At 40.0% G+C, this 15,143-nt stretch overlaps 1 protein-coding gene across 1 annotated transcript in view; it reads right to left on the reverse strand.

Moving 5' to 3' along the window:
* Positions 1 to 15,143, reverse strand: part of luzp2 (leucine zipper protein 2) — a 188,624-nt gene that overhangs the window by 30,140 nt on the left and 143,341 nt on the right. The window contains exons 6-7 of the mRNA XM_075472131.1: positions 14,863 to 14,925; positions 1,275 to 1,337 (exon numbers count right to left, since the gene is read on the reverse strand). Of these exons, the coding sequence (XP_075328246.1) occupies positions 1,275 to 1,337; positions 14,863 to 14,925 (126 nt within the window). The remainder of the gene's footprint in view (positions 1 to 1,274; positions 1,338 to 14,862; positions 14,926 to 15,143) is intronic.

Raw genomic sequence — 15,143 nt, forward strand, 5'->3', positions numbered from 1 at the left:
TCATAAGCAACTCAGCTGCCTGCTGGTCAAGGAGCTTTGACTGACATCTCCCCTATGAGGCTGATGACATTTACTAAGCTTGAGTCGCTCCTTGCTACTTCCTACTCCTTGCTGGGCTTTTGATCACAGCACATGGGGAGTAAAGATGGGCTTTCAGGCACAGCCAGAGGGACTGGAGGTCAGAGGGACGTGATTCGTTTCACTCTGACCTTTACATCAGGAAAAAGTAATCAGTGACGGCTATCAACCAAGAATGACTGTTTTTACAGGACAGAAAGCGTGAACAAATTGGTCCCTTTCTTCTATTACTGCATATCACTGAAGACCATGTTTTAAAGGTCCACGTGAAATGCTCGGTTGACATTGAGCAATAAAGTTGTTTTGCGTGAGAGACTGATGCAATTTAGAGACAACGATTTACGAGCGACGACACCAAGCAAACAAGTCAACACGTTTATCATTCACAGGCTGGAAATGGAATAAAGACCAGGACATCCAGGGATAATATATTCAGCCGTTGAACTAAAAATATAAAATTCAGCCTATGAAGATTGAATCCTTTTTCCTTTCCCTTTTAATCAGTTTGTGTATGACACAGTTTAAGAAAAATAGTTTTAAAGCATCAAAACATACATTTAAAGAGTGGCATTACAAGCCATTGTCGACTGACATTTTAACAGTGCAAACAAGGCCTGAAAGGTCAGTCCGTGTTCTGGTGAATGCCAATAAATATTACGTGCTCACTCAGATCTAAGAGCATTTAGTCCGTGCAATACAAGGGGCAGTGGAGTATGTGTGAATGGGCACTAAAACAAGGGCAATTTCTTGTTTATCACTGGTTGTGTTGTGCTTGCAGAGGAAGTATGTGAGGAGAAAACACATTTATGATGCTCTGTAGTCCGTGCCAACCATGGTATCGTAGAAAAGCATTGTGTCATATAGCGTCTTGAAAATTTCCACATGTGACCTAGCGTTTAATTCTGTTTCAGCTTTATCTCCTGCTGTCCACATCAATTTATCCATGACCTCCGATGACTGAAAAGGATGGGGTGGATCTTGCAGAGGAGAAAACAGGGGACAAGACTTCTAAGTATGTGTTTAAAGTGCTGGCCAAGTGCAGGATTCTGCCTTGCTGGAGGCGACTTTGTAATTGCAGGCTGAATTAACTGGAGCACCGTCTGTGATGGGACCATCCTTTCAAGGTGGCCAGAACTTGTTGTTTACCCCTTGGTCTGGTGCTACTGTAACACCACCCACCTTAAGTTTGAGCTTACCTTAAAAATTAAATCCTTTTTCCCGTACCGCAGTTCTTTCAGTTGAGCCTGGATTTTTTTGGACTGCAAGGAAAAGATAAGAAAATAAGTGTTAGCTTATTCAAATAGTGAAATTGGTTTTAGATCATGTAGCAGGATTTCGCCAGCTGCAGCTGAAGACTCCTTTGTGAGAATTCCCTGGGAAAAGCTCTGGCTTAAAGGAAGGCCCTACTGAGAGGAAGAAAATATCAAATCTCCCCTTCACTGAACTGTATAGTCCACACAATGATGCAGTTATTCACTGGCTTCTTGCCCACAGTCTAAGCCTGAATTCTCACTACAGACATTACTGCTGCCACCATCACACACATGCAGGTTTGTAGGCTACGATGGGCTTTGGCCCATCGGTGAGCAGCATGCACAAACAGAGCAGTTCTTCACTGCCGCCCCAAAGCATACACAGTGTCCAGCTCTGCCTGACATCATCTCTGCTGTTCCACATCAGTGGGCACATCCAACACAGAGGCTGTGTCCTCAATCGCTTGACACACGGCCATCTTCAAAGCTGCTCATGATGTGAGCACCTCCGCATGGAACTCGACAGGCTTTCAGATGGTCTTTCTGAAAGCTGAAAGATTTTTGCTGTGGAGTTTTTGGACTACATGCAATGTGAAGCCTTACAAGGCTGGAGCTGGATAGTATGCAAATAATGCTTTAACTCAGTATGAACCCCAAAGAATGCCAAAGCTTTGAAAATGAAAGACAAATGCGAGATTGCAGATTTTCTTTCTGTGTGTCTCATCTACCCAATCAATGACTTCTTTTTGTCTCGTTTCCTATACTAAGCACAGGCACTTAAATTGTGACACATGGCCTAATCTCTAACAGAAGCAAACCATTCACAATGGTGAGGGACAAGAACACTTAACAAGGTTTTGTGTACTTGACAAGCGCCTGTGCCTTTTTATGAGTCTCTTTATCTCGTGATTCTGTCTTAGGACACCCATCTCGGTCTTGTGTAACTAGATTTAAAAAAGTAAAAAAAAAACATTCAAAGGTTAAATGAACTTAGAGCAGACTTTAATGCCTCAACTCACAGACGGAAAAGGATATAATCGTTACATTTATTTTTTAGTGACAAATGTCATGAAATAAAATCTCACATTTATAAGTTAAGTGGAGCCTTTCATAACCTAATTTCCAATAGAATAGCTCATTCTCTATTATGAGGCTACTGAGTAATATTAATTTATAAATGCAAATGTCTGAATATGCAGAGCTGTGTGAATTGGTCTTTATTTGGGAAATTCCGAATGAATTATGAGCTGCGTGTCTCTCGTTTCTCTCCCTGATGATTCAGATCACACATGGATTGGAGTCTGTTTTTGAAAAAGTTAAAAACAACAAAATACAGACACTGTGTTTTATATGCTTAACGTATTTTAACATTCCCCTCCAAACTTTTCAGAGGACTCGTAAAATGTGTCACTGTGAGTCATCATCCTTGAGAGGAGGATGACAGAGCTGTTACATTTCAGCAGCGTGTCCCAAGGACAGACATGGTGAGATTTGCACAGTGTGTCCTTGCAAGGTTTATTATTTCTCTATGGTTAATAACAGGATCAGACAAAAGGAAAATGCCACAGTCTTGGATTTATATTTGATTTAGTTGTTTTTGTCTAGTACCAACTGTCCAACTGCAGGTGAACACTCTGTCAGTAGTACCGTGTAGCTGTATTATACCTTAACTTAATGAAAAACAATGTCTTGTAGGGTGAAACTGAAGACAGAGCAAGCGGTAAATACAAAACAGGCGTAGTATCTTGACATGTCTTGAAAAAAGTAATACATCATGGTCACGTTTGCATTACAAATGTTGAAAATCAATTTCTTTGTGTGCAAGTTCTTGAGAAAAATCTTTTGATCTCTTACATGTTCTCCGCTGAGTAGCTAACATTCTCAGTTTTCTTAAAGCTGAGCAGGATGAGTCGCTTAGTTTATGAGAGCCTGAAGAAGCTCTGATGAATGTGGTAAAGCTGCATCCATCCATCCATCCATTATCTTCCGCTGGTCCGGGGATCGGGTCGCGGGGGCAGCAGCTTGAGCAAAGAGACCCAGACGTCCCTGTCCCCGGCCACTTCCTCCAGCTCTTCTGGGGGGACCCCGAGGCGTTCCCAGGCCAGCCGAGAGACATAGTCTCTCCAACGTGTCCTGGGTCTTCCCCGGGGCCTCCTCCCAGTGGGACGGGCCCGGAACACCTCACCGGGGAGGCGTCCAGGAGGCATTCTCACCAGATGCCCGAGCCACCTCATCTGACTCCTCTCGATGCGGAGGAGCAGCGGTTCTACTCCGAGCCCCTCCCGGATGACCGAGCTTCTCACCCTATCTCTAAGGGAGAGCCCAGCCACCCTGCGGAGGAAACTCATTTCGGCCGCTTGTATTCGCGATCTCGTTCTTTCGGTCACTACCCACAGCTCGTGACCATAGGTGAGGGTAGGAACATAGATTGACCGGTAAATCGAGAGCTTCGCCTTCTGGCTCAGCTCCTTCTTCACCACGACGGGCCGATGCAGAGCCCGCATCACTGCAGACGCCGCAACGATCCGCCTGTCAATCTCCTGTTCCATTCGTCCCTCACTCGTGAACAAGACCCCGAGATACTTGAACTCCTCCACTTGGGGAAGGATCTCATTCCCGACCCGGAGAGAGCATTCCACCCTTTTCCGGCCGAAGACCATGGTCTCAGATTTGGAGGTGCTGATGGTCATCCCAGCCGCTTCACACTCGGCTGCGAACCGCTCCAGTGAGAGCTGAAGGTCACGGCCTGACGACGCCAACAGAACCAAATCGTCCGCAAAAAGCAGAGACCCGACTCTGAGGTCGCCAAACCGGACCCCCTCAACGCCCTGGCTGCGCCTAGAAATTCTGTCCATAAAAATTATGAACAGAATCGGTGACAAAGGGCAGCCCTGACGGAGTCCAACCCTCACAGGAAACATGTCCGACTTACTGCCGGCAATGCGGACCAAACTCTGACACCGGTCATACAGGGACCGAACAGCCCATATCAAGGAGTCCGGCACTCCATACTCCCGGAGCACCCCCCACAAGAGTCCCCGAGGGACACGGTCGAACGCCTTCTCCAAGTCCACAAAACACATGTAGACCGGTTGGGCGAACTCCCATGCACCCTCCAGGATCCTGCGGTAAAGCTGCACACCGTAACAAAACAATGAGCTGAAAGAGGTTAAAATGGTCTACAAGGTTCGAAACCTGGCAGCCTTGGGATACGTTGCCATCTCAAAGTTTACAGTCATGTACTGTGATACTACCTTGTATTGGACTTATGGACAAATGTATAGAATGTTTTCTGGTAAGACTGGGCTGCTATCTTGCAGAAATCAGAGACATAACGTTTTCAACATGACAAAAAAGGAGAAATGTAAAAGCTATTTTGCAGTATACAATTACCGTAAATGGCAGAAAGAAAAATATTGGTTTCCCTCCACCACCTTACTTAAAGACCACATTAACAAAAATCCAATCCTTTATTTAGAGCTGCACCACAGGAAAGTGTTTTTTGCAGCTCCTAATGAAACTTCCACTTCTTTCCGAATATTCAGTTGAATTAAGATAAAAATGAACAGCAGAGCACACCTATGCTTGAGTATGTTTCAGGTCTTTTTCCTGATGGAAGACCTGTGATGTGATTGAAACAGAACTCCTACACTGGACAGCAGGTTTCACCACATTGCCAGCATAAATAATCACTGGGCAAGTTTAACTATTTATCAATAGTTCATTGATCTTGGTTCAGCATTTAATCTGCCAAAAACAAATACGGTCTCTAGGCACCTCACAGAGACAAAACCAATGACCCCCTAACATAGCTAAGCTTCTTCATTCACTGTGGGAATTGTGGTACTTTAAAAGCTTCACTTCTTTTTTCTTTTGTGAAAATAGAACTGATGCGACGCACCAGAAACATATGATTTATTTTCATCTGTCTAAAGTACATTGTCCCAGAAGCATTGTGACTTGTCAACAAGCATTTTAGTAAACTCCAGTTGGGCTCTTTATTGCATCTTTTTCAAGAGTGGGGTCTTGCTGTGTTCCTCTTATTTGGAGCCCACTTCCATTCAGAGAGCTAACAGACATTGTTGTTCTGATCTAGGAGATCAACTCCAATCCTTGTTTTGAGATTTTTCTTGTTTGTTTATCCACCATTCAAACTGTCCCTCTGTTTAAAAGATTGAAAGCTAAAGTAAAGAAATAAAGCACAAACATGACAAAATAGGCAACACAACATAAAGAACGGAGCAACATAACTAAAATGTTGAATCTCAAGTGATCAAGCACATAACTAATGGAAATTAAACACTCAACACAGTAATTAAAGCTCAAGAAAATGTGAATATAATCAAATAATTACAGAAAACTGTACATGCTGCATACAAGCACGCACACATGCAGATAAATAACCATATAACTGAAAGAAGAGGGAAGTTTTTAATTCAACCATTTAAAAACTAACTCTTTGATCAAACCATTGAGTGTCTATGGAAGATTAGATTTTTTTCTACTTGGCTTTTGTGTTCAGGCTGCCTCACAGATACAAACAAATGTCTAAAAAAATATCAGCATCTTTGGTCACGAAGCTTTTATTTCGCTCATGTGATTATTTCCGTCCATATTTAAAAAAAAAAAAATACTGATACTGGGAAAACTTGTAAAAATAGAAACATAAGTATTTACAGCAAAATGACTCTTTGTCCTCCACATGTATGGAGCTGAAGATGCGAGTCCATTTGAACTAAGTAGATGAGAACTATTATGATATATTTCAGGTGGGGTATCACTAATTTACAGTAAATTTAAAGTAGTCCAGGCTAATCGTGTATTGCTCACTCTCATTCTCATAATGTTAGAATTAGTTGAATATATTTGTTGTGAGTGAGCTCTTTTTTTTCACATCAAACTGAAGCCAAACAAAATGATAAAAAACATTTTCAATTAACTGTAATTTAATGAGCCATGTGATAGACCCGTAGGCCTGTCCAGGGTGTACTCTGCCTCTCACTTTACGGCAGCTGAGAAAGCCTCCAGCCCCCAGTGACCCTAAACAGGATGAAGCGAGTATGGAAAATGAATAAATGAAATAATGAATTAATGTAATTTCATAAAACAATAGCTGCTGTATTCCCAGGTCATGAGTGTTAATTAAACTTGTACTGAAGTGCAGACATCTCTTCTCCTTTCTTCTGAAGACAAGCTGCAACCAACATGAGGTGGAGCTATCCTACTTTATCCTGCAAGGATATTAAGACTCCTTTTCCATATTTGTAGAATTTAAAAATCATTATCAAATACATGTATGCAGCTCTTATTTTCTAATTTATTGGGCTGGGGCCTTGATTTGGCACAAATGGATAAATTCTTGAAGAATCTATGAGGATAAAGACCCGTGTGAGGGTTACTGGTGATTTGGTTGATAATAGTCTTATTTGTTACCAAAAGCACTGTAAGCTGTAGTTGTGTCAGCATTTTTCTAAATTTCTGTTTATCCTTTCTTATTGAACAGCATTTTAAGCCCTATTCCATGAAGGAGAATAAACAATTGGCTTATGCAGTTGCTAAAACAAAAAAAGACAGCTTTTACTTTTTTTCTTACCTGGGACTCTTTTAATCATGTATGCAAAGAGCAGATCTGCTGTGTAAGCACAGACTGTGACTGCTATTTATTGGCAACTCAACATTAGAACAGATACAAACAGATAAAAATGTGGCATAACCCTAACGGATGCTGATAGGTACACAACAGTGTCAAAACAGTCTCAGCATGCATTTGTATGTGCAAGCGCAGCAGGAGAACAGCAGCGTCAGAGACCTGCAACAGCTCCCTCCACTTTAAAATCTATTTGGAAAGTGTGAAGGATTCACTGAAATATGCTAGCTAAGGCAGTCCGGTGACTGGCTGCTGGCCAAAAAAACCTACTGACTTAACTATAAATTCTATTTGAATCATTTCACTCTGAGTAATCTGATTATTAAACATGAATAGTGAATGAGTAGATCAGCATGCATTTGCTTTATTTTTAAAGATTCTGCTCTTGCATGTTCCCTCTAGACAGATTAATTGTATTGCAGGATATATCAGTGATGCTGGGAACACACAACATCTCCCAACTTTTATCAAAGCTGCCAGACATCAAACAAACTGCACGTTGGAACAGCTTTGATTCTGATTCCAGGCTTTCTAATGTTACATGACATTTAATGTTATCACGTCATCTCTCTGCTGTCTCTTGGCAGTATAAAAACACTGTCATTTTGTTCAAACTTATAATAAAAATGTCGACTTGTCATCACGATTAGCTGATAAAGGCTTTAAAAGGAAAATTGGTATTGACCACAGCTCAACATTGATATGCTCATTGGTTGTGGCTAAGTTCAGAATTGTGGATAAGAGAGCATCATTCAAGCCCGTTAAAGTAGGAGGAAGCCCACATTTTTATACAAAATGTTATAAAAGGTTGTATATAGCATGCTTTAAAAGTGAATTAAGTTTGTCCCCTCCTCAATTGAATGTGTAAATCTACTCAAAGAATAAGAATAGCAGGGACACGAGATTTATTTGAGTGCAGAAGTTACTTGACGATCATGTCTGTGTATACATAGGATATTCCTTAAAATCAGTCTGAAAATTCTGGCCCTTCAGTTATTGTCAAAAATGCAACATCGTCCATACTTACTTTGGGTAAATTTTGTGCACAAACAACACTGTTTTGTTTTTGCCAGCTCAAACAGCTGTGTTTTACACAGATGTACAATCTTTGTACAAGCCTCTGTCTCCAACACTCACATGTACACATCCAAAGTTTATTAATGGCTGCTCGGACCATTTATGAAAATGAGGGATACTTTGTGAGTAAAGACAAGAGAGATCCGTTTCCCAGCTCATTAACTACCCTAAAACGCAAGATGATAATGGAATGCAGCTCCATTCGAAAAGCCCCGTAGAATTGATTACATGAGGACATTCACCTTGAAGTACATCGTAACAGGAAATCCTCCCAAATCCGGTATGTTATAGTTCATCTGCATACATAAGGTTTAGGCTACTAGATGTTTCCATTAAATCCTAATGCAAGAATGAAATGTAATTTCAGTGATAACAGAGCTGAAATACTGAAGTGTAACAACATCAAAATCGTGACTGTGCAGCACAACCATAAATTTGACAGCGAAGGAAATGGATGATAAATTTATGCAGATAAGAAACAGATTAAAAAGCATCTCTAATGCCATTTATCTCCCTCCTTTACCAAACAGCCATAACTTTGACACTCACTCAAGTTTTCTGAGCTATCAGATGTTTCAGCTGAGTACATCAGTGTCATTCTGAAAGGTTGCATGATGTTCATACAACGAATTGGATAAAAAGCAAAAGAGCCAAAAACATAAAGCCAGCAGCAGTGGTGACCTTCCCATTCCCCATGATTGTGTGAACATCAACAATTCCTCTTCTTGACTCATAAAAGAAACAGGCGCTGAAAATTACTTTGATCGATTTTGCCAGGAAATATCTCTTGGTTCACTTCAGTAATTCTGAATAGTTTACAGATTTTTTTTTTAATAAAAAACAATGACACATCCATCATTTTTCTGAGGCTGAGGCAAATTGAATAACAGTTTAGAGATAAAATGGTTTTCAGAGATGAGAAAAGGAAATAAATTCTCATTGCTACACTAAACCATACACATATACCCATGTAATATATTAGTAAGTGTTAAGATTAGTGATGCAGTGATTGGCAAAATCTGGGCTATGACAATACCAGTGTTAAAATAGTACTTTTAGTACCAATTGTGAAAACAGGTAATTTTTTCTTGTTGTTTTTTGGTCATTTATTGTCCCTTTAGCACTAGAAAAACAATAGAATATGCATCATAGGTAATAACTAAACAATTTAAAAAAAACAGATTTGAAGTAAATGCCAATTTCAGGACAAAATCGGCAAAACCAGGACTCACCAGATGAATATCCTATTGGTCAGTAAGGTCTATTGCAGTCAATATGCTGAATATTGGATGATACAGACGACAGGCCGTATCATTTCAATGGCTATAACTACACTGAACAGACTTCCCTCATCTTTATGGTACCAAAATTTTTTCCTACATGAAAAGATTTTACAATGTTAGTCAGACAGAACTAAGCAGGTTGAAAATGTCATGGTTTTGGGAAGCTGTGATAATGTTACTATTAGACTTAGGAGAAAAAAAACCTTCAGGGCAAAATCGAAAGCATATTAAGAACGATATACCTGAAGTTTTCCTCATGACCTCATGTACAAAACTTTGGTAAAGCTAAAGAGAAAGGAAGCATTTCACACTTTTTGTTCATAAGGGACTTAATTGTATTTTTCATAGATTTTCATTTCATTTTCATGTTTTATCCAGATTCTCCACTTTTCTCTGGAGTTAAGCCAACTTAAGAATTTCACAGGAAGTGAGGACACAGGATCAGTTCATGCACATTACAGTAACAGCAAACTTTACATTGTTGTATTTTAGCTGAGTGGATTTCACAACATCAGACGGATTAAGGGCACAAAGCTTGATCCTCCACCTCACAGCAAAAGCCAAACATAGTATAAATCAGCTTTGTTGAAGCGATTATCACACCAAATGAAATGGATTCCAATTTAGTCTACAGAAATTCTAAAGCTAGTTTTCTCAAGAGGAAAAGGCACATCAAACGCAAAGTCAGACCGTGGTTTATTTTTACAGTCTTAAAATACATTGTTGGCAACAAATGGAGAATGTTATCATGAGGTTATGTAAAACCAAGCAAAAAAAAAAATCTGTCATAAGAGTTGTGACTAAAGATTTAAGGAATCCATCTTGTTCTTTTATTATTTTCTTTTTATACTAAATCTCCGACAGAGGCTACTCTGTGCTTTGATAAAAGAGTAAATGTCCTTATTCTGTGTGGGTATACATCTTCATAACTTCTAGCAAACACAATGAAAAGGCAACGATTCATGCAAAAGGTCGATAAAAACTATTGTTTTCATTGTTTTATAGTGGGATAATGTATGTTAGAGTCAGAGTTCAAAATTTGAACAGAGGTTATGTTTGAGTCAGCCAAAATTAGTTCTTAACTGCTCCAAAGTTCAAACTTGCAGTAGAATAATATTGATGGCAATCTCATTTTGCAATTGTTTCCCAGCCTCAGAGACAATCTCTTTCTGTCACTCTACGGTAATTGTAGTGTGATTACAAGTTCAGTCTGTAACCTTTCCTCCTTAAACATAAATAACTTTCTGGGATGAAAGCAGGCCCAATGAACAATTCCCTCTCACTGATTTACTTCAAAATCTTAAGTGCAAGAAGGAAATTGAAGACAGTGACCTCCATCTACCTCTGTCCAGGAAATGTCTAGAATCTATTTGCTCCCACAAGATCTTGAAGTCCATCTCCCTTGATATCTGTTCTTTAGAGGTAAGCAGTCAGGCACAGAGCAGATCTCATGAGCGTACTGAGGATGACACATTACCCTAACTATAAGCACAAAGTCATCTAGCATGATACTAACATAAAGCTATACCTTAAACCAGTGTTTCTCAATTCTGGTCCTCGGGACCAACTGCCCTGCATGTTTTCAATGTTTCCCTCCTCCAGCACACCTGATTCAAATGAATGGCTACTGATCAGGCCACTGCAGAGCTTGATGACGAGTTGATAATTTGAATCAGGTGTGCTGGAGGAGGGAAACATCGAAAACATACAGGGCAGTTGGTCCCGAGGACCAGAATTGAGAAACACTGGTTTAAGGTATACTGGCAGTAAAATAACACCTAACATTATCCTTACTTAGTCTCACGAACGCACATCAACACAAGAAAAAATGGTAGTTCAGTCTCAAATAGTGTAACACATTACATTATAGAAGCTAGCAGTAATGTTGATAAGCTGTAATAACCAACTGCTGTTTAAAAAGAAGAAAAAGGCGTGTAACACATAACTGAACAAGTGGAAACAACTCCTAAACCTTTGTTTCGCTTGTTAAGAACCGAGTTGTTGTCACCGCAGGAATCCTTTGCTTATTTACTGACTGCATAATCCTGTCTGTGGAAATGTTAAACCTGCCCTCTACCGCAAGGTTTGCATCGGGTCGCAAGAAATCTCATTGCCAATGCAGCATATTACTTTAGGGGACAGATCAGAACACCATCGGTGACAAGAGACACTAAAAAGGATGAGCTGGGGTGGAGGTTGGTGGAGGCAAGCTAAAGCAATTTAAATGGTGCACTTCGTTTGAGATCTACAAATTGAATGTGTGACGTGGAATCAGCTGATGTATTGGTCTGCTGGTAGACTTGAACTTTGTGGCTGGCCTGTGTTAAGCTTGCCTTTAGTTTTTTATTATTTAAGAAATCCCTTTAGTTTTGCAGGATTTGAGATGAGGGTTGGATCCTTAATTCCATAGTGTGGCTCATTTGAGACATCCGTCCTCTTTTCTTTATTTGGTCGGGTCCCCTAGCTCCCTTTCACGATGCGTATGAAATATTGCACGCCCCACTTTTCAGTTTTTTATTTGTTAAAAAAGTTTGACACATCCAATGAATTTCTTCACGATTGTGTCCCACTTGTTGTTGATTCTTCACAAAAAATTTAAATTTTATATCTTTATGTTTGAAGCCTGAAATGTGGCAAAAGGTTGAAAAGTTCAAGGGGGCCGAATACTTTCACAAGGCACTGTATTTTGTATCTAACTTTTTTCAAACTTTTCAAATTTTTTTAATCTTAAAGTTTGTCTGAGCCAACATTTGATTTTTTGGACTGTAACACCTGAACTAACAGGAGGTTGTAGCTTTTGGTACAGTTGCTATTGTATTATACAGATTAATTATACAATAAACTTGAGCAAAAATAAGTTGAGAACATAGTGATTGGACAATTCTGTGACGCGGTGGTTGACATTATTGCCTCACATCTAGATGATTGGGCCTTCTAGAGTAGAGTTTTCATGTTCCCCCATGTGCCTCACTCTTTCTTTCTTTCTCTACATATTCCAAAGATAAGGATTTAATTCTAGATTGAATGCGATTGTGACTATAAATGGTATGTTGTCTTTCAGTACTATCCAGTAACCCACCAACATCAACAGGAATACATGGGTTTTATGTAGCTAATGAATAAATGAACATTCAGTTTTTTTAAGTATACAAATGATGAAATAGTTATTAATAAGTGGGACAAAATGATCAGTTTTAATACTGACAAGCTCCAAGCCTGCAGAATAGCTAATCTAGAGTGGAAAATGCACTATTATGGCGCATTTCCACTAGCTCGGCACGGCTCGATACGGCTCGGCACGGCTCGGTTTGGTTGTGTTTCCATTATAACCGAGAATCCCTTCGTGCCTCCTCGACGTGGGCGGGGTCGTCGTAACACGGCTGTGCGACCAGAACAACAACAACAACATACGAGGAAGATAGCATGGAGGACATGGAGGCGCTCGTGTTGCTGCTCACCCTGTGGCTTTTTGTCGCACAGAAGGCAAGAGAAGAGAGCCAGAGAAGACTCCTGGCCACCAGACAAAACAGTATTGAAAAGTGACAACACTCATCGGCCAATCAGTGGAAGGCAGTCGGCTGACGTCAAGTTTTAGTAACGCTTCGGCCCGCTTGGAACCAGGGCTGAGGTGATATGGAAAATCTACCCGGTTGCAGGTACTGCGTGCTAGTGGAAACACGCAATAGCGCGCTGAGCCGAGCTGAAGCGAGCTAGTGGAAAAGCGCCATTAGTCACGTTAAAAAACCTTGTTAATATCATCAGGAGCATTGATAAAAACAAGCTTCAGCTGTCTTTGTGGTTGTATAGCCAGGGGTCCTTTTATAGAGATATCTCCATCCCTCGACCAAGGTTGTCATCTATCAAGCTGTCAGCATCACAACCCTACACCAAGCTGTAAAATTCTAAAGTTATTCCACATATGGTAGAGAAGCCAGGGGGTTACCAACTGAACGACTGCTTAACTATAAAGCTCACGATTACACACCATACACTGCACTGAGCTGAGCATGTCATCAGGATGCCCGCCAGACCCACTGCCTTGTAAGAACCTTCATGGCTGAATTATAGCATGAGCTTTGGTCAGAGAGATGTAAAAGTAGCAGTTAAAAGCTCAATAAGGATGCGGACCTGGTAGACAGTGCTGACTGTAGCAACTGGCAGCAGAGTAGAAGCAGAAACAGTAACAACAAAAATGACACGGATGAAATGCACTCCAAAGTGCTCTTAGTACAACCACAGTCCCTGAGATTTCCCTGCATTGCCATCTGTTAGGGACATGTCACTTTGAAATTAACTGGACGACAAAACCATGCAAGTTTGTGTGCTTGTCTGTAGTCAGCAAGTCTTTCACCATATGCAGTTAGCATCAAGAGCTTTAAAATCTAGCTTGGATTAATGAGCTAAATGATAGTGAATGACCTTTTAGAATAAAACTTTTTTATTCTGCGAAGTGTAAAAAAAAAATCTCATCGAAAAGCCCTACATTTATCAAACTTTCAAATACATGGTCAGGTCAGGTGGCTATGATTACAGCATTTCACGTCAAAACAACACAGGTGCAGTCTTTAGAAAAAAAGTCATAGATGCAAATGAGTGCCAAAAATTGAGATTTGTCATGTTCTCTACATTATTTCAAATCATCCCATTGTAAATTGCCTACAGGTGGCACAAATTCCAAACAACTGTCAATTTGCCAGCCTACAAATTTATCCCAAGAGGGAACGGTTTGATGCACAAAGAATTCTGAAATTTCATTACAGGATCTGCAAGTACATCTTGCAGCTGCTGGTGTCAAACAGAGAAATACTGCTCATATTTATCCTGCATGGAAGGCGTGTCAGAAAGAAGCTTTTGCTCACGGCAAGGATCTTTGGAGGAAAAGTGCTGTTTGTCCATTTGTTTTGGAACAATGTTCAATGGATGGATTAATCAAAATCAGAATTGTTTGACCATGTTAACGGTACAAATGTTTGGTTAAGACCAATGACATTTTATTTTAGGGGAAGAACAGAACAACTGTAACACATGGCGGTGGATAGGTTTGAGGTTGCTTTGATGCTTAAGGAACTGTACAACATACAGTCATTCATTCAAAATAGGATTTTCTTTCAAATCAAAGATAGATATAATTGAACAAGGAAGCCCAACAAATCAGCCAATGGCTAAATGTTTTTCGAGATGTTGTAGAGGTACCTCAAACAGACTATGAAAATATTTTGTAAATGATTAAATGTATGACCGGCCAAAAATAACATCTATTGAAATTTTGTTCAACAAAATGACAGAACTGTGGGAAAAAAAGAGAAAAAGTCAGTGCCTTTCTCAAATAAATGTACATTATTTCTTCGCACAGCTGAAAATAATCACATTTCACTTCTGAGATATTACAATCTTTAGAGTTTGTTAGCAATGCTTGTTCACAAGAAAAAAAAAAGGATTGTTCCCATATTGTATCAATTGAACTCATTTAGCAAACATCAAACAATTAGTGGTATAACAGAATGGACTAATTGAAAATCCTTACCTCTTCAGCATAGGCATCACAAAGTTTGTTTCCCGAGAGCAGCTTATTTTTCAAGCTCTTGTTCTGAAAAAGAAAAAAAAAGAATGACTTTTGTGTTTGGCCTGCACTCGGTGCTTTATGTTCACTTTGCATTCTTTTTTCTTTGTAAAACGCCTGATTGACTCAGCATGCCTTTTCTCCAGCAGCACAATTGGCACCATAAGAGCTTTGGCAGCAAGTGCTTGGTTGCCCATAAATTTGAGACAAGACCGAGGAGCAGTCAAATGTGTCTTGTCTGAGGG

Source organism: Odontesthes bonariensis, chromosome 1 (genome assembly GCF_027942865.1).
Source record: "Odontesthes bonariensis isolate fOdoBon6 chromosome 1, fOdoBon6.hap1, whole genome shotgun sequence".
Taxonomy (NCBI): Eukaryota; Metazoa; Chordata; class Actinopteri; order Atheriniformes; family Atherinopsidae; genus Odontesthes; species Odontesthes bonariensis.